Below are 24253 nucleotides of genomic sequence, written 5' to 3' on the forward strand. Positions count from 1 at the left end.
AAAATTCCCAAACAAACAAACAAATACGAGCCCTATTTTGATATTATTTAGTAAATAAAAAAATGGCAGCTTAACGTTAAAGAAAAATTGACGACGAAACCGGCAGTTTCATGATGATTGGGCTGCGTAATACTGTTTGTTCAACAACAGAAGAACGTGATTTGTCTGCTGTGCCATCGACAGTAGCAGTAGCGAAGGTATCCAATATAAGGTGTCGTTGTAAGTCGAAGTATAAAGATTTCCACAATGTTGTCGGTGATGAACGAACAGCTCGAATTGAATCTCTGTGGCGGTCGCTAAATCACCAGCAGAATGTTTTCTCAAAGCAGTCAGCAGATTTCGGTGCAGCATGTGAAGTCAGTTACGATATTTCGTTGATGATAGCGAAATCTGGCCGACCGTTCACTGATGGTGATTTTGTCAAGCAATGTATGATTATTGCATCGGAAAAGTTGTGTCCGGAAGCAGTTCGCAAGCTACAGACAGTGGCCTTGAATCGTGTGACAGTTCAACGAAGAATTTCACCTCCTCTCAGCAGAAGTGACAAGGCAGCTTACAATAAAGCAGCCAACTTTGTCTACTTCTCTTGGCAGCAGACGAGTCGACGACTGACATCAGTTCAACAGCACAGCTACCAGCTTTTATTCGTGGTGTGTCGACAGCGTTTGATATCACAGAGTAACTAATCGGCATGGGTTCCATGAAGGGTCAGACAACTGGGTCTGCTCTATTCGTGGAGACAGTACGATTGTGTAGTAGTGTTTTATTGGATTTCACGAAACTGGTAAGTGTGACAACTGATGGAGCACCAGCCGTGATCGGAGAAAAGAAGCGGACTAGTAGCACTGTTGATGAAGCATCGAGGAAAGCAGAACAGACAGTTGGTGAAGTTGCACTGTATTATTCACCAACAGAACCTGTGCAGTAAAGAACTTGGTTTTCAGACACTGATGGCATTAGTGACGAAACCATTAATTTAATCAAATTTCGAGGGCTCAGTCACCTTCAGTTTCGAGGTCTTCTTGAAGAAATTGTTTCAGACTATGGTGATCTTGTGTATCACTGTGAAGTACCCTGGCTGAGGCGAGGGAAGATGCTCAGAAGATTCTGGGAGTTGATTGATGAGGTGATAGAATTCCTCAGAAGCAAGAACAAATACACAGAAGTGATTTACATGACTGATCCAGCATGGCAAGCGGATTTAATTTTTCTGGTCGACATGACACAACACTTGAATGATCTGAATTTGAAGTTGCAAGGCAAAAATCAGCTTGTCTGTCAGCTTGCAAATCGTGTCTCAGCTTTCACATGCTGCACCTAAATCTCTGACTGCTTTGAGAAAACGCTCTGCTTGTGATTCAGCGACCGCCACAGAAATTCAATTCGAGGTGTTCTTTCATTACCGACAACGTTGTGGAAATTTTTATGCTTTGACTCATAATGACGCTTTATGTTGGATACCTTCGCCATTGCTACTATCGAATGACACAAGACAAATCACGTTTTTCTGTTGTTGAACAAATAGTATTGCGCAGTCCAATCATCATGAAACTGCCGGTTTTCGTCGTCAACTTTTCTTTTACGATTAGTTGCCATTTTTGTTACGAAATAATATCAAAATAGGGCTCGTAAGTAAATCTCGAAGAACAATTGAACGCGTGAGATTTCGTAATTACGAAAATATTACGTCATTGCGCCTATGCATTAACGAGATTTACTTATTAAATTTTCTTTATTGCTCGACACAAGTATGGAACCATCCAGTATCTAATCTGATGCATATTCTTCTATAAAGCGACCCGCGCAAGCGCGAACTCTAAGCACACGAACTCTCTATGTTTCAATTTCCGTTTCGTTCTTTTTTTCATCTTCAGTAGCCAACCCTAAATAGCTTTTTTTTTTTTTTTACTGATACATTTATTCATTATACATGTTTGTTTTCTTTATTTACCAACTGGCCTATGTCAGTTACTAAAGCTAAAAAATTTTACATGAATAATAATAAAATAGGTAATAAAAGATTGAGAAATCTGTTTTACTCTATTTAGTGATGGTAAAATTATAGTTACTGCTAGAATTAGGTAGGCGCTAGGCCTGATGAAACAAAATTATAATAACGGTAATAAGAAATCTCGGTTTTGACTCTGCGCCAGTTTTCAACTTTGTGACGCTCTAGTTAACTGAAAGCGGCATATACTCTGGAGATAGAGCGACTGTGCTAGATAACTCTTCATAGCTGGCTTTTGATGAAGTGTAAAGAAGAAATTTCAGATGACTTTTACGGACATACGAACTAAACCATATATATGTAAAAACGGCTCGTTTGGATTGAGAAAATATTTTACGTAGAGGAGCGAACAACGTTTTGACCTTCTTCGGTCATCGTCAGGTTCACAAAGAAAGAAAGAACTAAACCATACCTACACGAAGAGTGCTTGTGCACTCTTCGATAAAAACAAGAGGCGATACATCGGAAACTATTATAGTTGATTTTTCTATTATTTATTTAGAAAATAGATTATATAATTTAATATAGTGATATAAGCCAGTAAAAGTTATTTTTTTTAATAATAAGAAAATTTGTTTAGATGTTGTTTAAACACAGTTATACAGTGGATTATGTGTTCTTTCCACCACTGTTATCAAAACCTCGTTTCTTGCAAGAATAAACAGAAAAATAATCCTAAACGTTTTCATCAGTATTATACATTCATAATAAAACAAAAGTCTGTACTTTAGCAAAATGCTTCATCTTTTATAATTTGACTTGGCATGGCCAGGTGGTTTAGACATTCGACTCATAATCCGAGGGTCGGGGGTTACTAAATGTAAAAGTTATATTTCTGGGAAAAGTACAACAAAACATGAAATTTATATATTTGTTTAAAAGATTTAGAATTTACTCTAACTTGCAAACCATTTTTACAATTATCTTTCAATTGCAAATGAAAAATTCAGCTTTGATTTTAATATAAACATCACTCGTTTTATTATTGCACATTAGAACATTTTGCTTAATGACTGATACAGGGTCGTAGGTTTTGTACACCTGATGGGAGATGATTTTTGCAACCACTTATGTGGACTGTTCAATTTGCAAATTGGTAATCTCTGATTACGTGAACATGAAATCTGTAAACATGCAATCACAGAGTAATCTTGTTGCTACGGTACACAACACACAGAACAAACACACAATTTGTATGCCTGTGATGCAATAAAACAATTCAACAGACCAAACTGTAGGGGGGATGATTGTATGCACCATACCCCCCACCTAAAATGAAGGGGGTGTATCCCCCATTCCCACAGGATCTACGCCCCTGCATGTGGACGTTTGTCATCTTTTTTCTGGCTCAATAATTACCTGAGGTACACACAAATTAAAAAGAGTCTGATAATTACCTAAGGTATACACAAATTAAAAAGAGTCTGATAATTACCTGAGGTATACACAAATTAAAAAGAGTCTGAGTGCTCTAGCTTTAATAGATAATCAGTACGACACTGAAACTGTATGTTTGAAAAGCACGTCAGAACGATGCAACATGATATTTCAGCACATATGGCCAAGCGAGTTAAGGCGTACGACTCGTAATCTGAGGGAAGCGCCAAACATGCTCGCCCTTTCAGCCATGGGGGCATTATAATGTGACGGTCAGTCCCACTATTTGTTGGTAAAAGAGTAGCTCAAGAGTTGGCGGTGGGTGGTGATGACTATCTGCCTTCCCTCTAGTCTTACACTACTAAATTAGGGATGACTAGCACAGATAACCTTCGAGTAGCTTTGTGCGAAATTCAAAACAAACAAACAATTTCAGTACATCATTCATGTACGTATATAATAGCCAGTGATTGAAATAGCTGATACTGTTTTATTGTACAGAGTTGTTTAAATTAACAATGTAATTTAACAATAATAACTACTCTTTATGTAGATAGTACAATATTTTACCACAATAAAACATTAATATTTATGTTAATATAAGCTCAACTTCCCACGTAGTTATAACAGAATGATGATTCGTTCATTTTCATCGGATATTTGAAGATCTTATGGGAACAGCCATGCAATTGTTTAAACTATTCGTTATATTTTCTCTCTCTCTCTTGTATGGGTATGTGGATATAGATGTTTACCTACCCAGGAGGGTCAGATTTGGTTAACCTCTTCCTCCTTCCTTCATATTTTGGTTTTACAACTGTTAAGTGTATTTATATATGATACACGAGGGCCAGAGTAACCCGTAACTCAGGCCCCTTTCAGGGAAATATCCATGAACAATCTATACATACACTTGTTGCAAATAAAACATTTCTTTTATAGTTCCATAATTATTTGCACTTTCATTAGTTAGGTATTAACTATAAAACGTTTACATAAAAACCCTTTCAATGCTGAGTAATTAATCCCTAATCGAATGCGGTGTCTACTTGTGAGTGGAGAATTTAGTAGTTTATTTGAAGGTGTTTTATGGTTACGTTTATCCATGCAGGGGCTGCATAGTCAATGACGGGTCGAATGTATGTTTTATATATTTTTATGATGTCGTCTGCCGAAGCTCCACACTTTTTGCCAGTTAGACCCCTAGCATAGTTTGTTCTTTGCGAAATTGTTGTTCTAATATTATTTATGTGGTTTACCCACGTTAGTTTTGAATCGAACGTAAGTCCTAAATTTTTGCAGATGTAGCAGTCTGGAGTAGTTCTACATTCATGTAGATCTGTGGTTGTACTTTTTTTATGTTTAGTTAACTTAGTGAATACTACTAGTTGTGTTTGTTTTGATTCTATATTTTTGACAATATTCACTTATTCTAATTAATTGTGGTTGTATGTTTGTGGCTGCTATTGCTGGTGTTGGTGCACTTTTCCAGATTGCTACATCGTCTGCGAACTGTGAGGAGTATCCATTATTTTGATCTTTCAAAACATGTTTCACGTACATGATGAATAGGATAGGGCTAACTACCCTTCCTTGAGGGATATCAGCTTCTGAAGTGAAACTCTCAGAGAAGGTTCCTTCAACATTTGTTCTACGTGATCTGTCTTCCAGAAAGTTTGATAGTCAGCGAAAAGTTCCCCGCGGTAGTCCCATTTCTTCCATTAGGAACCGGAGACCGTTTTGCCATACAGTGTCGAATGCCTTCTCAATATCGAGAAAGCAAGCGACAGTGTATTCTCGTTTATTAAAACTATCAACAATTGCTTCAGTTAATCTGACTAAATGGTCTGTTGTTTGTCTGAATTTTCTGAAACCATTTATTTCTTCTGGTAATTTTGATGTTGTCTCCAGGAATGTGGAGAGTCTGTTACTGATTATCCTCTCTAGAATTTTGCCTACACAGCTGGTCAGACTGATTTGTTGGTAGCTATTTGGGTTATTGGCTGGCTTTCCTTCTTTATAGAACATTAATACATTTGCATGCTTCCAAGAAACCGGAATATACCAAAGTATAATGATAAATTGCAAATTGCTGTGAGATGTTTAAATTATTTTTGGAATGCCTTTTTAAAGAAGAATGGCTTGTATACCGTCTTCTACTGGTGATTTATTTTTGGTGTTTGTTATTGCTTCTATGTTGTTGTTTTGAATTAAGCACAAAGCTACACAATGGGCTATCTGTGCTCTGCCCACCACGGGTATTGAAACCCGGTTTTTAGCGCTGTAAGTCCTCAGACATACCGCTGAGCCACTAGGGGGCTGCTTCTAAGAGTTCTTTTGCTGAAATTGTTTGTGTAGTCGTTTGTGTTGTTGATTTGATAGTTATTTAAGTTGACAGGGAAAAGTGGTTCAAATAGTTCACTGTTATTCATTATTAAGTTATTTGCTTTATTATAGAAGTATGTGTTCGTGTCTGGGTCGTTGTGTGTTTTAAACGTGTTTTCAAGTTGTTTGAATATTTCGGCTTTTTTCTTCATTTGTATATTCTGTGGTATTATTGTGTTCTAGTGGTGGGTATTTTCTTCTTGTTGTATCTCCATTTGTTAGTTTTTTTAGGTGTGTCCACAATTAATTCGGATCTGTTTTTCATAAGTTTGGTGCAGAAATCGTCCCATTTTTCTTGTTTTAATAATTTAACTTCTGCTCTGATTTGGTTTCTTATTCTATTTATTTGTGTTTTTAATTCAGTCTCTTGTCTCCATGTATTGTCTTCTTAATTGTTATCTGTGCTTGATTAGTGTTAACAGTTGTTTTTGTGGTTTCCATGTATTATTTATAGTTTTATGTTGTTATTTTGGTATTGTCTGATTTGCTGTGGTTGCAGACATTCCGTGATTATTTGACAGTAGTTATCAATATCTATTTTATTTTTAGCTGTTGGTATAATTTTGTTTGGCCGTTGATGGAGTAATTGTTTTTGGTATTCTTTCCAATTTGGCCCGGCATGGCCTAGCGCGTAAGGCGTGTGACTCGTAATCCGAGGGTCGCGGGTTCGCGCCCGCGTCGCGCTAAACATGCTCGCCCTCCCAGCCGTGGGGGTGTATAATGTGACGGTCAATCCCACTATTCGTTGGTAAAGAGTAGCCCAAGAGTTGGCGGTGGGTGGTGATGACTAGCTGCCTTCCCTCTAGTCTTACACTGCTAAATTAGGGACGGCTAGCACAGATAGCCCTCGAGTAGCTTTGTGCGAAATTCCCAAACAAACAAACTTTCAATTTGCTTTTTGTAATCAAATTGTTCTTTTCCATGTATAGAATTTTTATGGGGGATGAGATCACACCATATAGGTAAATGGTCGCTGTCTACATCTTTTACCACATGAAATTTTATTAGCTTTTGGCACATGTTATACGAGTTTAGGCATACGTCTAATGTGTCACTAATATTAGAGGCATACATAGTATTCGTAAGCGTATCGTCATTCAAGAAGACAATGTTATGTTCATCTATAAATTGTAGAAGTCTTCCATTAGCATTTGTTGAATTACATCCAAAATTAATATGTTTATATTAATCATATTAATCTATATAAAAATATAGAATCAAAATAAACATAACTAATAGTATTCACTAAGTTAACTAAACATAAAAAAGTACAACCACAAATCTACATGAATGTAGAACTACTCCAGACTGCTACATCAGCAAAAATTTTAGGACTTATATTCGATTCAAAACTAACGTGGGTAAACCACATAAATAATATTAGAACAACAATTTCGCGAAGAATAAACTATGCTAGGGGTCTAACTGGCAGAAACAGTGGAGCTTCGGCAGACGACATCATAAAAATATATAAAACATACATTCGACCCGTCATTGACTATGCAGCCCCTGCATGGATAAACGTAACCATACAACAACTTCAAACAAACTACAAACAATACAAAATTCACCACTCACAACAGCTTATAAAGTACTCAGAACTACGTCATTTGAATTCATACATAAATTCCCACACGTGGAAACAATGGCAGATAGACTCCAACATGGTACAATAAACTATTTTGACAAAAATTGGAGAAAAAATGAACTAGTAAGCGAACTTGACAGGTACTGTTTACATGATGAGAATAGGCCTAAGCACCTTTCCCCACTGAATATACATTTTCTAAATAAAAAATAGGCCACCTATAAACTAGACTCCACATTAGATTAGGGATTAATTACTGAGCATTGAAAGGGTTTTTATGTAAACGTTTTATAGTTAATACCTAGCTAATGAAAGTACAAATAATTATGGAACTATAAAAGAAATGTTTTATTTGCACCAAGTGTATGTGTAGATTGTTTATAGATATTACCCTGAAAGAAGCCTGAGTAAGTGGGTTACTCTGGCCCTTGTGTACCATATATAAATACACTTAACAGTTGTAAAACCAAAATATGAAGGAAGGAGGAAGAGGTTAACCAAATCTGACTCTCCTGGGTAGATAAACATCTATACCCAGATACCCATACAGGAGAGAGAGAGAACTCCCTGCTATTCCTCAGTACAGAACAAAAACAGAAAAATGTGATTTCTCTCTTCAACTTTAAAGTTATTTTAACAGTCAAGCATGATACTGAACTTCTTATAAAATAAACATTATTATACATAAATAATACACAACTTTCACTTCATTTAGCCCTATATTTACTGTTTATGGTTTTGAGCCACTTTTTTATTTTGTCGTGTTATAATTGGTATATTCAAACTATTTGCTTCTTATGTATATCATATATCTTTGTAATTACAAATATTGTTTTTCTTTATATCTAGATTACAGCTGATGGAATTTTGATGATTTCGAAACATTTAATAAATGTTTCCTATTATCACGGTCTTGTCGTGCTGTGTTATTAAGTTATGTTTTATAAAATGTGATTCGATTACGATCCTGATATGTTTTGTCTAGCTAGTTTTACGCAGGCGCATTATGATCAAAGTGCAAGGACTTTATAGTTTGCAACCGTGTAAATAAAAAAATTGTCTGCATGAGTATACCGAAATATAAATGCTAGCAAGTAAGAATATATGTCATAACAAATACATATATTTGTAACGTATAATTAGTTTATTTGTTAATAGTTTGAAATTTTTCATTTAGCATTCTTTGCGTTTGGATTTTATAGACCAAATATGTGAACATTTTCAAATTCAATTATGTTATTTTTATCAAGTACTGGTTACTGTAGTACTAGTAGTGGTAGTAGGTACTACTATTAGTAATAATAATACCATAAAATGATTAATATTAAACAGGCCGGTTTGTTACGAAAGCATGTTATGGAGTTGAATTTGTAATTTATTAGTCTACAGTCTAAATAAATGTATACTTGTAAATTAGCACAGATGTGAGATTAAACGAACTGCTCACTTCACTAACAATATATGTTTTCTTAAATTACAGGAATTAAATAATACATTTAGTAAGAAACAAATTTTTAAGTTCGAGTGAACAGGAGAAGCGTCATTTTTAAATAACTTAATAATGCAACATACTTGTACCACCAGATTAAATTGTTTTTTTTTTATATTTGTTACCTCAAGTTTTAAAATTAAAATACGTTCATAAGTTATTTTGAAGTACTGGACTTTTTCAGTCTAATTAATGACAAAGTAACATATAAAACCTGTAGTGAAAGAGTTGTGTAAATTGTTATCTGCAACATTGACAAATAGTTAAAGAAAGGGACCAGTTATGTTACTTGTAGTTTTCTAAAACAAATATGAATATTTGTATACCTGTAAAACATTAAATGATATTATAAGGTCTAAATATGAGACTAATTGTAAGCATTGGGATTTTAGAAAAAAGTAATTACCAAATTTCAAAGTCAGTAATGAATGCACAGAAAGTGTGTGAGATAAGTTGGATCATTATATATTATAGAAAAGTAGTTGGATGGAAGAAAGTAATAGTGTTATAAGTGGAGTTCAAATGGGTTACCTCAGGGCCCAGTGTTCGAACATTTGCTCTTTTTGATTAAAATCAGTGATACAGGAGTGAATAGTCAAGAAGTTACTTAAATTTGTGGATATGATGATCTTTGGTGTTGCTACGTGGAAGATGCTATTGCTTTAAATAAGGATTTATGTTATTTGGTAAGTTTTAAATTATAAGTTTGATGGGAATAACCTTAACACTATTACAGAAAGAAGTTATCTTTGTAACCAATCTCTTTAAGCCATATAAGAATATGCTGTTCCTAGTGAGAGAACAAATACAATTTGAAGTTGTATGTATGAAGTATTGAATTCAAATATTGAGAGGTTATAATTTTATTGTTTAGATTGCTGGTTAGGCAACATTGAGAGCATTGGTTCTCAAAGTTTCAGGCTCACCTACCACTTTTTGTTTAGTTTTAAAATTACAATCCCTGGCATCATTTAAAAAAAAAGACAAAATAACAACATCTAGGATATTCAGTTTCTGGCCGAAAGTTGCTGGAGTATGAGTGACATCTTGGGTTTAATACCATGCATGTACTGTACTTTAATATCTTTGTACTTATACAACAACTCAAGCCCAAAATAAACCAATACAAAGGAACACCTGTATACCTATATAAATAAATATATCCAACATCTAAACACGCCCTCTATATTCCTACACTCAATTACACAACCGCTTTCAAACATGTGGTCAGCTATCGGTCAGTTACCTCTTTCTTCCTCTGTGAACCTGACGATCACCGAAGAAGGTCAAAACATTGTTCGCTCCTCTATTAGTGCCTTCTCTACCCATTCCTGCCATTTTTAAACATCTGTACTGTACTGTGCCTTAATACCATATCTATACTCTACTATACTTTAATATCATACTTCTACTATACTGTACATTAATAATAATATTCTTCATCAGAATGAAGTTTTATTAATTCTCCATTTCTGTACACATTGATAATTATATAGCATGATTCTTGGTAGGCAGGAAATATTATCTATAGGAAGTCAACTTTTATATTTCCAAATGATGCTTCCACACTAGTGTAACTCTTTAAAAAACAACTTCTATATTTCCAAATGATGCTTTCACACTAGTGTAACTCTTTAACAAAACAACTTCTATATTTCCATGTGATGCTTCAACACTACTGTACATTGTGTTTCTACATTTGACATTGTTTTATTAAAGCAGATTATATTCAATAAATTAGAATATTTGTGGACTTTTCCCTGTCAGTTACATCTTTATAGCAAATTGCATGGAATCCATAAGTTATATAATATTTATTTAACTGATGTGATCTAAAATCCCTTTTTTACTGTTTATTCCTAACTTGTTTCTAAAAGTTTCAAAATAAATATACATTTTTCATAACAGTATTAATTTTATTAAATCAGGAGTATGATTTTGTAAGTAAAATAAGTTATAACAAACATATTCCAGTATTGTATGAATGAAAGTTATTTATTAAATACAAATGAATGAGGAACTAATTATATTGTTTTTTTAAGTTTTAATATCTTTGCAGAGCTAAAACAATGGGGGTCAACCAGCTGTGGAATGTTTTAAGTCCTGTATGTGAACCATGTCATTTAAAAGTTTACAAGGGAAGACTTTGGCTGTCGACCTGAGTGGCTGGGTTGTTGCCAGCCAGAATCACACCTCATTGGAATATGTGAAAAACCCACATCTCAGGTATAAAGTTTATCTGAAATCACTTACTTACTTGTTATAATACTAGCTATATATTGTTTCTTGATTTCTAGATCTAATGTTAATGTGAAATTTGGAGCTTGTGTCTTTACTTCTAGATGTAAATTTAATGTGAAATCTGGATTTTGTATCTTTACTTCTAGATGTAAAGTTAATGTGAAATTGGGATTTTGTTTCTTTACTTGTAGGTATAAAATTAATGTAAAATCTGTATTTTATGTCTATTTCTAGATGTAAAGTTAATATAAAATCTTGATTTTCTTTCTTAACTTCTAGACATAAAGTAAAATCTGGATTTTGTTCCTTTACTTCTAGATGTAAAGATAATTTAAAATCAGGATTTTGTTTTTACTTCTAAATGTAAAGTTGATGGTAAAATATGGATTTTATGTCTTCTAGATGTAGAGTAAATTTATAATCTGGATATTGTTTCTTTACTTGTAGATGTAAAGTTAATGTGAAATTTGAAGTTTGTCTGTATTTCTAGATGTAAAGTTAATGTAACATCTGGATTTTGTTTCTTTACTTCTGGATGTAAAGTTAATGTAAAATCTTGATTTTGGTTCTTTAGTTCTTGATCTGAAGTTGATGTAAGATCTGGATATTGTTTTTTAGTTGTATATGTAAAGTTAATGTGAAATCTGGAATTTGTTTCTTTATTTTTAAATGTAAAGTTAATGTGAAATCTGAATATTGTTTCTTTACTTGTGGATGTAAAGTTAGTGTAAAATGTTGATTTTGTTTCTTTACTTGTAAATATAAACTTAATGTAAAATCTTTATTTTGTGTCCTTATTTCTAGATGTAAATATAATGTAAAATTTTGATTCCATGTCTTCTAGATGTAAAGTTAATTGAAAATCTGGGTATTGTTTTTTTACTTCATCATGTAAAGTTAACAAAAAATTTGGATTTTGTTTCTCTGGTTCTAGATTAAAGTTAATGATGAAATATGGATTTTGATCAGTTACTTCTCGATGTAACGTTAATATGATATCTGGATTTTGTTTTTTGACTTTTAGATGTAAAGTTAATGTAAAATGTAGATTTCGTGTCTTTACTTCTAGACGTAAGTTAATGTAAATTCTGTATTTTGTTAATTTATTTTAGATGTAAACTTAATTGTAAGTCTGGAATTTGGTTCTCTGCTTTTTGATGTAAATGTAATGTAAAATCTGGATTTTGTTTCTTTACTTCTAGTCGTGAAATTAATATAAAATCTGCCTTTTGTTTCTTTATATCTGTTTGTAAAGTTAATGTAAAATCTGGAATTTGTTTCTTTTCTTCTAGATGTAAAGTTAATATGAAATCTGGATTTTGTTTCTTTTCTTCTAGATGTAAAGTTAATGTGAAATCTGGATTTTGTTTCTTTTCTTCCAGATGTAAAGTTAATGTGAAATCTGGATTTTGTTTCTTTTCTTCCAGATGTAAAGTTAATGTGAAATCTGGATTTTGTTTCTTTTCTTCTAGATGTAAAGTTAATGTGAAATCTGGATTTTGTTTCTTTTCTTCTAGATGTAAAGTTAATGTGAAATCTGAATTTGTTTCTTTTCTTCTAGATGTAAAGTTAATGTGAAATCTGGATTTTGTTTCTTTTCTTCTAGATGTAAAGTTAATGTGAAATCTGGATTTTGTTTCTTTTCTTCTAGATGTAAAGTTAATGTGAAATCTGGATTTTGCTTCTTTTCTTCCAGATGTAAAGTTAATGTAAAATCTGGATTTTGTTTCTTTTCTTCTGGATGTAAAGTTAATGTAAAATATGGATTTTCTTTCTTTACTTCTAGTCGTGAAATTAATATAAAATCTGCCTTTTGTTTCTTTATATCTGTTTGTAAAGTTAATGTAAAATCTGGAATTTGTTTCTTTTCTTTTGGATGTAAAGTTAATGTGAAATCTGGATTTTGTTTCTTTTCTTCCAGATGTAAAGTTAATGTAAAATCTGGATTTTGTTTCTTTTCTTCTAGTTGTAAAGCTAATGTAAAATCTGTATTTTTTTTCAACTTGTAAAGTTGATGTAAGATTGGGATTGTGTTTTCTTAATTTTAGATGTAAAGTTAATGTTAAATCTGGATTTTGTTTCTTAACTTCCCTTTGTAAAGTTACTGTAAAATCTGGATTTTGTTTCTCTAGTTCTAGATGTAAAGTTAGTGTAAAATATGGATTTTTTTTCTTTACTTCTTGATCTAAAGTTAAAGTCAAATTTTGTTTCTGATTCTTAACTGCTAGATGTAAAGTTAATTTAAAATGTGGATTTCTTTTTTTTTACTTGAAGATGAAAAGTTATTGTAAAATGTGGATTTTGTTTCTTTACTTGAAGGTGTATAGTTAATGTGAAATCTGAATATTGTTTCTTTACTTGTGGATGTAAAATTAATGTAAAATATGGATTTTCTTTCTTTACTTCTAGAAGTAAAGTTAATGTGAAACTAAAACCTTGTTCTTATTTACTCCCCTACAAACTGTGCATCAGTTGTGAAATGTTGCTCCTGCTCTTATGCTGATAACCGTATTTTTTATTTTGAATGTATATATATGTTATATGTACACACACACACACACACATATATATGTATGGATATCAGATGAAATCTGTTTCTTGCTTGAGTTAGGATTAGTTATGTATGTGTTTGTATATATACACACAAACATAGATACCTGTGTGCAAGTTTTGTGAAATCTTGTCCCTACATTCAATTCAAGAAGATGTAGTTCTTTCTTTCCTTAATATCGACTGTATATTTTTGGTGAAAAATGTTCTTAATTGTCTTTGTTCCACTTATATATCTATTATAAAACTTGTATTCTTTTAATCATTCATGGTGTTGATAATACCCACTTGTAGAGAAAAGTATAAATGTAAAAACAGCTGGTATGGATAGAGAAAGCACTATGTAGAGGGGCGAACAATGTTTTGACCTTCTGTCATGGTGAGGTTCACACAGAAAGAAAGAGGGGTCATTCTATGTCAAATCATCCAGGGGACTGCAGGTGACCCCCACAGAATGCCTTGAAAAATTCACATGTGCTCATCTATCCATATAATGAAAAATTACCAAATATTAGATTAATATTTCTAATAGTTTCTGATTTACAGCCGTGTAAAATTTAATTAACTTTGTTTTATTTTTGGCGACTTCATTTTCGGTCAGCTTTGGCTGCTTAAAACTGCAAAAGTAATGGTGGTAGAAGGCTGAAATTTGCTACACTGACTTAATTAATCTCACAGAATTCAAAAATGGTCTCAAACCAAGTTTATCTCTCTTAGGATTTTCATAGTGAGGCTGTAAAATCACCTGAAAACTCAAAATTATGAAAAAACATTGGTTTATGTAATAAGCCTTAGCTCTAAGACTTAATATGATACAAAGCTGAATTTGTTTTTCTAATTTCCTGTAACATATCAGTTAATAAATCAACAATTGTTGTAATTAAAAGTCTGTTAGATCTCCTGTAAGAAAATTTAGTTGCATGCAACTTTTTATGATTTAGCTAAAAATAGACCTACTTCAGGCCACAGTTTGACCATGTCACCAGTTATACAGCCTTTTCAGATTTTTACCATATGTTCTTACATCTCTGAATATGATCTACAAAAAAAAATTAGGATGGTGTTCAACCTATGTTTTGAGTTATATTATTTTAAAGTATCCTCTGACTATAAGTTGTTTATTTCTAAACAAATTCAGTTCAGGTGCATTACTGTGTGCAAATATATTCATACAATTTTGAAAAATACCTGTCAGTATTTTATGAATCCCACTGAAATATTCTAACCAGCCTTTCACAATGTTAAATAATGAAGTTGTAAGAAACAAGAAAGAATTAATTCATTTCTGAACAAGTTTATTGACATAACTAGTTAGATCACATGGCAATGCAAATATATTGTGTATGCATTACAATTATGCAGATATGGCTGAGTTTAAGATTCATAATATAATAATTATGAGAAAGATTATAGTCACACCAAACTGCAATAATCATGACAATGAAATGTTTCAAAAAACTGCTTTGGCAATAAATTAGCCTTAACAACATCAAATAAACATTGTTTTGTTCAGACAGCTTGAATAAATATCTGAACTTTGAGTTTGATTATGTTGAGATCTCTGACTTAGAACATAGTGGTGAGCACTACTGCCTTGCATGGTAGGTGCACTTATCAGACAAAGAATATGTTGGAAAGGAATCCAGCTTTCATCTTTATGTAACCTTGCAGACCATGAGAACAGTTTGTTTTTTGATTTCTTCACAAATGACACCAACACATTGGAATGTTCATCTGATCTATGTGTTATGTTTCCCACATACCGTTCATGTTCGTATATACATGCCACATATTTCACTAGCTGATAATTGTCATTGTTATCATTCGACCCTATTTGAGCTTCTGCAGCATCACTTTCACTGCTACTACCAACAGTTACAACTGTGTACACATCATCACCTTCTCATACACAATTTGTTGGTAGAATAAAGCTATGATGTGACCTCATACCTGCCACAGTTTTGCATTTTTCAAAGTGCTCAAGTAGATCAAACTTTACACAATTCTGCAGGACTGATTACTGATTGACAAAAAAAACACTGAATGCCCTGAATGTGGTCCTTTGCCCAATGGTACATATCAGAGACACTTAAAATTTGATAATTTATTATTTTCACAACCTTGATGTTTTTGAAGATCATGTTCAGAGATGTAAGAATATATGGTAAAGGCTGATTAGAATATTTCAATGGGATTCATAAATTATTTCAAAGTTGTATGGATATATTTGTTCACAGTAACACACCTGAATTGAATGGTTTTTTTCAAGTAAACAACGTATGGTCAGAGGATAATTCAAAATAATATAACTCAAAACATAGGTTGAACATCATCCTAATTTTTTTTTGTAGATCATATTCAGAGGTGTAAGAATATATGGTAAAAACCTGAAAAGGCTGAATAACTGGTGACATGGTCAAACTGTGGCCTGAAGTAGGTCTATTTTTAGCTAAATCATAAAAAGTTGCATGCAACTAAATTTTTTACAGGAGATCTAATGGACTTTAATTACAACAATTGCTGATTTATCAACTGATATGTTATGGGAAATTTGAAAACAAAATTCAGCTTTGTATCATATTAAGTCTTAGAGCTGTGGCTCTTTACATAAACCAATGTTTTTTCACAATTTTGAAATTTTCAGGTGATTTTACAGCCTTGCTATGAAAATCCTAAGAGAGAAAAACTTGGTTTGAGACCATTTTTGAATTCTGTGAGATTAATTCAGTCAGTGTAGCAAATTTCAGCCTTCTACCACCATTACTTTTGCAACTTTAAACAACCAAAGTGTCCCAAAAATGAATTCGCCACAAATAAACAAATATTACTTAAATTTTACAGGGCTGTAAATCAGAAACTATTAGAGATATTGATCTGATATTTGGCAATATTTCATTATATGGATAGATGAGCACATGTGAATTTTTCAAGGCATTCTGAGTGGGTCACCTGGAAAATTTTCCAAAATCTGGATGATTTGATATGGAATGACCCAGGGGTGACTGACCAATAGCTGATCACATATTTGAAGGCAGTTGTGTAATTGAGTGTGGGAATGTAGAGAGCATGCTTAGATGTTTGATTATAGTTATTAATATAGGTATAAAGGTGTTTATGTTTGTTTCTTTATTTAGTATTTGGGTGTTCTCTATGGTTATGTTGTGTTTATTTCATTGGCAGTGTTAGAAAATGTGTGAAGGTGGCTTTTTATGTTCTTTGAATCTGGTTTCCATTTTTTTTACTTGTTTCTCCAATATAGAAGTCGTAGCAGTTATCACATTGTATTTTATAAATAATGTTGGTGTGATGTTTGTCGGTGTAGTTTTTACATAGTATAGACCTCAGTTTTGTGCCTGGTTTTGAATAAATTTGGTATTAACTGGAATGTCATATTTTGTTACTAGTTTTTTGCCAAATGTTGGTCATTTTTCTGCTGATGTCAGGAATATATGGTATGCAGCAGAATATGGTTTTATGAATTTTTGATTCGTTAGATATATTTACTTTTGTTGGTTGATTTTGCTTTATGTCTAGGTGTGTGTGAATAATGTTTTCTATGGTTTGTGGAGGAAACTTATTGATGTTGTTACGGTTGTTGAACATGAAATTTGTCTTCATCGTGGTGAATTTTATGAGGGTTGCTAATTGGTTTCAGGTAATGTCTATTGATAAGTTAGGGTCTCAGATACAGAGTTCACAGGCTATCTTACAGGCTTCTGTGGTTGGAAATTTTTTAAAGAGGAATATAACATCAAAACTGGCCATTAAGGCTTTATGAGTAAGTTGATTAAGGTTAGATTTGATATTAAGAGTCTTTGATGAATGAGTTGGCTGATGTTACGTATTTGGAGAATGCCCATGCTATGTATTTACCAAGATTGTAATTAAACACAGTGCTTTTTCTACCCATACCAGCCATTTTTACATATATATTTTTTTTAATCATTGTTTCAGTTGATATTGAATATAATGCCTGGTTTTTGTCAGTTTTGATCCAGTTGTGAACAGTACTGGGCTTAAACTGAAAATAAGGCTCAACTAAATGATAGTGGAAAAGGTATGTAATTCTGATGTGGTTTTTTACCTTTTAACACACAATTAGCTATTCAAGTCCTGTGCTGCATTCTGTATGTGAACATTTTAGTTTAAATGCCACAAGCCTTGTGGTTTCTCAGTTGGAATCAAATGATTCCAACATGTCTTGCATGCAAACCATCATGTGCCACTTCTCCACCAATAGGAACATCACATGTGATACCCTGAATGCACGTCTACTGATCTATCGCTTTGAAGTTTGGTAAAAGATGTAAGCACTATAGGAAGGGTAGGAAGTATTTCTTCAAAATACATTTTCAGCACAGGAAAATTATAACTTCTGTTATGATTCTTCCCTCTCCTCACAACTTAGCTAGAATCCACACTGAATAGAAGGCAGAACCTGTACAAGAGAATGACAGAAAAAACCCCAGGATGTTCTTACAAATAAGAGAGATTCAGATCCAAAAAATCTGGTGGGACCAGGAGGAATCAAGAACCATTCTTACTGCTGAACATGATGGTATCTTAGGCAATCTGGTAGCAAAAGGATGTCAATATATTAAAAACCAACTTCCCCAACAGTGAGATTTGAATGGAATCATCCAAAAGCAATGCTATCCTTAATATATAACACAGTGAGAGATAGCAAAAAGAACAGAACAGGAACAATCTCCCCCCCCTTTACTTCCTCTGTGACCCATAATACAAGAATATGATGAAGGACAAAATAAAAATAACCATGTGTGAGGAGTTATGTTAATTGATTCTACTCTAAATCCAGCAGCCAGCCATGAGGTACTGACATAATATGTAGTTAGGATGAGAGCTCCAAATCAAATAGTGAACTGCAGTTTGATGTCTCTGTTTTGTGGTTGTGTAACACATGTCTTACCATCTAAATCTGCAGAACATCACTGGCCTATTGTGCATTGAATGGTAATAGTAAACTTTGTGAAACCCATTCTGGAGAGGTCTTCCATGGTTGACCACACCAGAAGTTTGTAATAATGATTAAAAAGTAAATGAATACCACCTCATAACTTGCTATACATTTCAGCACATTCAAAAAATTCAACATTGATATAAAGCACTGTCAGAACCTTCTTTATGAAGTTAACGTTTGTAATAGTAGACTTTAGGTGTTGCTCAACACATTCAATGTCCTGAAGGGCCATTGACATTGAAAAATTCAGTGTGATAGCTTCAATGTGGAGCACTACACTCATAATAGGTTATTTACAGTGGATCATATTTATAGAAGCAGTTTGTTTTTCTTTTATTTGACATCCATCTTGGAAACCAATAAAGTGTCCAAGATTTGAAGTCAAGCTTGAACTCACCGGAGCATCATCTTAGTATCATTGAAGTTTTGATTATACCCTTTGTGGTTCACATATTTATCATATCATTGTAAAACTAAATGTGTTTTGTAAGTTCTCTCTTTACTTTACTTTCGATTTAGATTCTTGTACATGGTGAGGGAATGTCCCAGAGAAGGTTCTGTACTTTCAGTTTACCTCTTTTGGGATCTAAAGATCCACCTGCAGTTTGCCATGCGTGATGACCTGTGAAGGGGAGGAGAGGATCCTGGTGGTTGAGGGGTCCAACTCCAACACATTACTTTGGCCTTGAATTCCTGTAGATGGGCAGTCTTGGGGTGGCTCCCCAAGATCAATTGGCTAGTCCATTTTGACCAGGGTCAACTGAGTGCCAGTGTAGGAGGTCCTCAACAGGTGGAGTGGACATTGTCTGATACTGGTGTTTGGGTATAGTGCCCACAAGACCCTGGCATTGTTGCAGTGACCTTATATGGCACTGTAGTGCATTCCCTCATAGAGCTTCATGGTGGGTGGGTTCAGTGGGCACCAAAATACATTTTTTTTAAATTATGGATGCCCCTCAAATGAAAAAATAAACAAGTATGACAGCATAGAAAAAATTCAACTACTGGCAAACAACCTTGCATTGAGGACACTGTAAGGTGAAACTCTCAACTTGAATCTGTTCTGTGATTTTTATTATACATTCTTAAACTGAAAAACCCTTAGGGCAGATGTGTCCATTTGTTTTTTCAGAATGGCTTGCTGTTCATCTAAATCAGTAAAAACAATTATGGTCTGAGGACATTTTAGTGAAAACAGCTTCATTACACATTCCAAACCCCTCTTGAAGTCAAACCCCATTGGGGATAATTTTGGGTGTCTCAAGACAGTTCATAATATTCATTGAGGTTATTCCTCATTCTACTTTGAATTCTTCCAGAGGAGTTATAGTTGAGAGGGATTTAAAGACCATTCCAGAGTCAGAGATTCTCGCAGGTTTTACCAGCCAATGTATTACAGCCGTGTGTCGAATTTGTACTCGTAGAGATGGGATTATGGAGCTGACAAATGTTCTGATATTAACATTTACAATATCACGTTCTCCCACCACAATCAAGGCAGGATATCTGAATTGTAAGATACGGCCTTATATTCCTGTTAGAAGTTTTTATTGTCAAAGATATGGTCACTGAAATATTCTTGCCGTGGTTCCTTAACATGTGCCCATTGTGCTGGTAAAGACCATGATGCTTGTGAATGCCAACTAGAACTGCATTTTGTTAACTGTAGTGGTCCACATCCTTCCTATTTTACTTCTTGCCCGAAATGGGTGGAAGAGAAAGAAGTGCAACGGCTAAAGACAGTTTATAATATTACTTATGCAGAGGTTCGGAAATTACTATCCCGATTCCATCTCGGACTTATGCTGCTGTATTTCACTACCACAGTAGGAATCCAAACAGACCTTTCCATGCTTCTTACAGAATCCTTAACAGTGCATCTTAATCTAGTAGCCTCCAAAATCAACAAAGTCAACAAATCAGTATCTACTTCTATCTATGTACCTACCACATCGTCCAGTGATTGCCCAACTCCACCTTGTTCAAAACCAGGTGTTTTCATGGGGTCTTCCTCTTTAACACTCCAAAAATTAAACAACCCATTCATTCATGTCCTCAGTCACTAGAATGTATGTGTACAAACTCTGACCTGCCTACTCAATTCAGAGAGTGACTGGCCCACATACAATAAAGAAAGAAAGCACGGTCATAAGCAGAAGGTCTCCATGCCATATTCTCCTCCATAATAAAGAAAAATGGCCATGCTAATCCAATAGAACTGTTGAGGTTTTTGATCAAATGTGAATAACATCAAGGATTTGAATTACTTTTATTATCCCAAATGTCTTTTTTTACAGGAAACATTTTTAAAACCTACTAACACATTCAAAATTCAATAATTCTTCTTATACCAAAATGACAGGTCATGTAAAGGACAAGGACATGAGGGAGTAGCACTGCTGGTTGATCAACATGTGCCCACTCGGTCCTTGCCATTGGAGGCTGTAGCCATCCATATCTCCTTGGGTCATACCATCACTGTTTGCTCTCTGTACCTTACCCCTGGAAAAAATGATCATCCCTTGATGATGCCCTCATTGAGCAACTGCCAACTCTCTTTTTAATTTTGGGTGATCTTAATGGACATAACCCCTCTCTGGTGGTTCTAGTATTGATGTGAGGGATCGTGCTGTAGAGCATATGCTCTTGAATCACAACCTGTCTCTCCTCAATACTGGCTCTTATTTTCATGCATCCAGTCAGTCATTTACTGCTTTAGATCTTTCTAAAGATCCAGAGGAATAATGCAAGATATCGTGGCTCTCACAAAATAAATGCTCAGAAGGGAAATTGTTCTCATTTTAAAGCTGTACTAAAAGAAGTAAGAAAATTGTTTCTGCATAGACCTGCTCATATTTTACATTGTATGTAGGAACCTACGTATAGGTCCCATAATGATCAGCAAATATAGAGGTGGCAAATTTTTGAATGAAACCCACAAGAATGTGACTTTCATCCAGTTTTTTAAAAGTTAAGTAAGAATAAAGAAGTTCTAAATATAGGGACCACATAATGAAAAGGTTAAAGTATCTTTAACTGTTGGAATGACATAAGGACAGGTGTTAACTTTGAACACCACACAAAGTATCTTTAACTGTTGGAATGACATAAAAAGTTGTTAACTTTGAACACCTCACAGAGTATCTTCAACTGTTGAAATGACATAAAGATAGGTGTTAAGTATAAAGAACATCCAAAGCATCTTGAACCATTGGAATAACAAAAGGAAAGGTTTTAAGTATTAACACCACACAAAGTATCTTTAACTATTGGAATGACATAAGGAAAAGGTTTTAACTTTGAACACCACACAAAATTTCTTTAACCGTTCAAAAGACACAAGGACAGGTTTTTAAGTATGAACACCACACAAAGTATCTTTAACTGTTGGAATGACATAAAAAGTTGTTAACTTTGAACACCTCACAGAGTATCTTCAACTGTTGAAATGACATAAGGAAAAGGTGTTAACTTTGAACACCACACAAAGTATCTTTAACTGTTGAAATGACATAAAAATAGGTGTTAAGTATCAAGAACATCCAAAGTATCTTGAACCATTGGAATAACAAAAGGAAAGGTTTTAAGTTTTAACACTACACAAAGTATCTTTAACTGTTGGAGTGACATAGGGACAGGTGCTAAGTATTAACACCACAAAAAGTTTCATTAACCGTTGGAATGACATAAAAAGGAGTTAACTTTGAATACCACATAAAGTGTCTTTAACTCTTGCAATGACATGAGGATAGGTGTTAAGTATTAACAAAATGCATATAGTCTTTAACATTTTGAATGACATAAGGACAGGTGTTAAATATGGACACCACACAAAGTATCTAACTCTTGGAATGACATAAGGACAGGTGTTAACTTTGAACACTTCACAAAGTATCTTTAACTGTTGGAATGACATAAGGAAAAGGTGTTAACTTTGAACACCACACAAAGTATCTTTAACTGTTGAAATGACATAAAAATAGGTGTTAAGTATTAAGAACATCCAAAGTATCTTGAACTGTTGGAATGACACCAGGAAATGTTTTAAGTATTAACACCACACAAAGTATCTTTAACTGTTGGAATGACATAAGGAAAAAGTTTTAACCTTGAACACCACACAAAGTTTCATTAACCGTTGGAATGACATAAACAAGGAGTTAACTTTGAATACCACATAAAGTGGTAAATATTTTATTGTTGGAATGACACAAGGACAGGTTTTAAGTATGAACACCACACAAAGTAACTTCAACTGTTGGAATGGCATAAGGACAGGTGTAAACTTTGAACACAATGCAGAGTGTCTTTAACTCTTGGAATGACATGAGGATAGGTGTTAAGTATTATCAAAATGCATATAGTCTTTAACATTTTGAATGACATAAGGACAGGTGTTAAATATGGACACCACACAAAGTCTCTTTAACTGTTGGAATGACATAATGATAAGGTGTTAACTTTGAACACCTCACAATGTATCTTCAGCTCTTGGAATCACATAAGGAAAAGGAGTTAACTTTGAACACCAGACAAAGTTTTATTAACTGTTGGAATGACATAAGGATAGGTGTTAACTTTGAACACCACACAAAATTTCTTTAACCGTTCGAAAGACACAAGGACAGGTTTTAAGTATGAACAACATACAAAGTATCTTTAACCTTCAGTGTGACATAAGACAGGTGTTATGTATTAACACCACACAAAGTATTTAACTCTTGGAATGACATAAGGACAGGTGTTAACTTTGAACACCTTACAAAGTATTTTTAACTGTTGCAATAACTTAAAAAAGTTTTAACTGTGAATACCCCACAAAGTACCTTTCACTGTTGGAATAACATAAGGACAGGTTTTAAGTATTAACACTACACAAAGTATCTTTAACTGTTGGAGTGACATAGGGACAGGTGTTAAGTATTAACACCACAGAAAGTATCTTTAAGCATTGCAATGACATAAGGATAGGTGTTAAATTTGGAGACTACACCAACTATCTTTAACTGTTTGAATGACATAGTGAAAAGGTGTAAACTTTGAACACCTCACAAAGTATCTTAAACTATTGGAATGACATAAGGAATAGGTGTTAACTTTGAACAAAGAGTTTCATTAACCATTGGAATGACATAAAATGTGTTAATTTTGAATACAACACAAAGTATCTAATTGTTGGAATGACATAAGAACACGTGTTAACTTCAAACACCACACCGAGCATCTTTAACTGTTGGAATGAAATAAGGACAGGTGTTATATACTAACACCATATAAAGTATCTTTAACTGTTGGAAAAACAATGACAAGATGTTAAATTTGACCACCACACAAATAATCTTTAATAGTTGGAATGACATAATAAAGTGTTAATTTTCAATAGCACACAAAGTATATTTTACTGTTGGAATAACACAAGGACAGGTTTTAAGTATGAACACCACAGAAAGTAACTTCAACTGTTGGAATGGCATAAGGACATGTGTAAACTTTGAACACAATACAGAGTATCTTTAACTATTGGAATGACATAAGGACAGGTGTTAAGTATGAACACCACACAGTGTCTTTAACTGGTGCAATGACATAATAACAAGGTGTTATCTTTGAACACCTCACAAAGTATCTTTAACT

The 24253-nt window shown here is 33.7% G+C and overlaps 1 protein-coding gene across 1 annotated transcript in view; it reads left to right on the plus strand.

Annotated features, from left to right (window-relative positions):
* The first annotated feature begins 10963 nt into the window (after nucleotides 1-10963).
* Nucleotides 10964-24253, plus strand: part of LOC143233750 (flap endonuclease GEN homolog 1-like) — a 32953-nt gene continuing 19663 nt past the window's right edge. Inside the window, exons 1-3 of the mRNA XM_076470352.1 lie at nucleotides 10964-11073; nucleotides 19319-19442; nucleotides 21339-21440. Coding sequence (XP_076326467.1) covers nucleotides 10964-11073; nucleotides 19319-19442; nucleotides 21339-21440 — 336 coding nt within the window. The remainder of the gene's footprint in view (nucleotides 11074-19318; nucleotides 19443-21338; nucleotides 21441-24253) is intronic.

This window comes from Tachypleus tridentatus, chromosome 1, assembly GCF_004210375.1.
Source record: "Tachypleus tridentatus isolate NWPU-2018 chromosome 1, ASM421037v1, whole genome shotgun sequence".
NCBI lineage: Eukaryota > Metazoa > Arthropoda > Merostomata > Xiphosura > Limulidae > Tachypleus > Tachypleus tridentatus.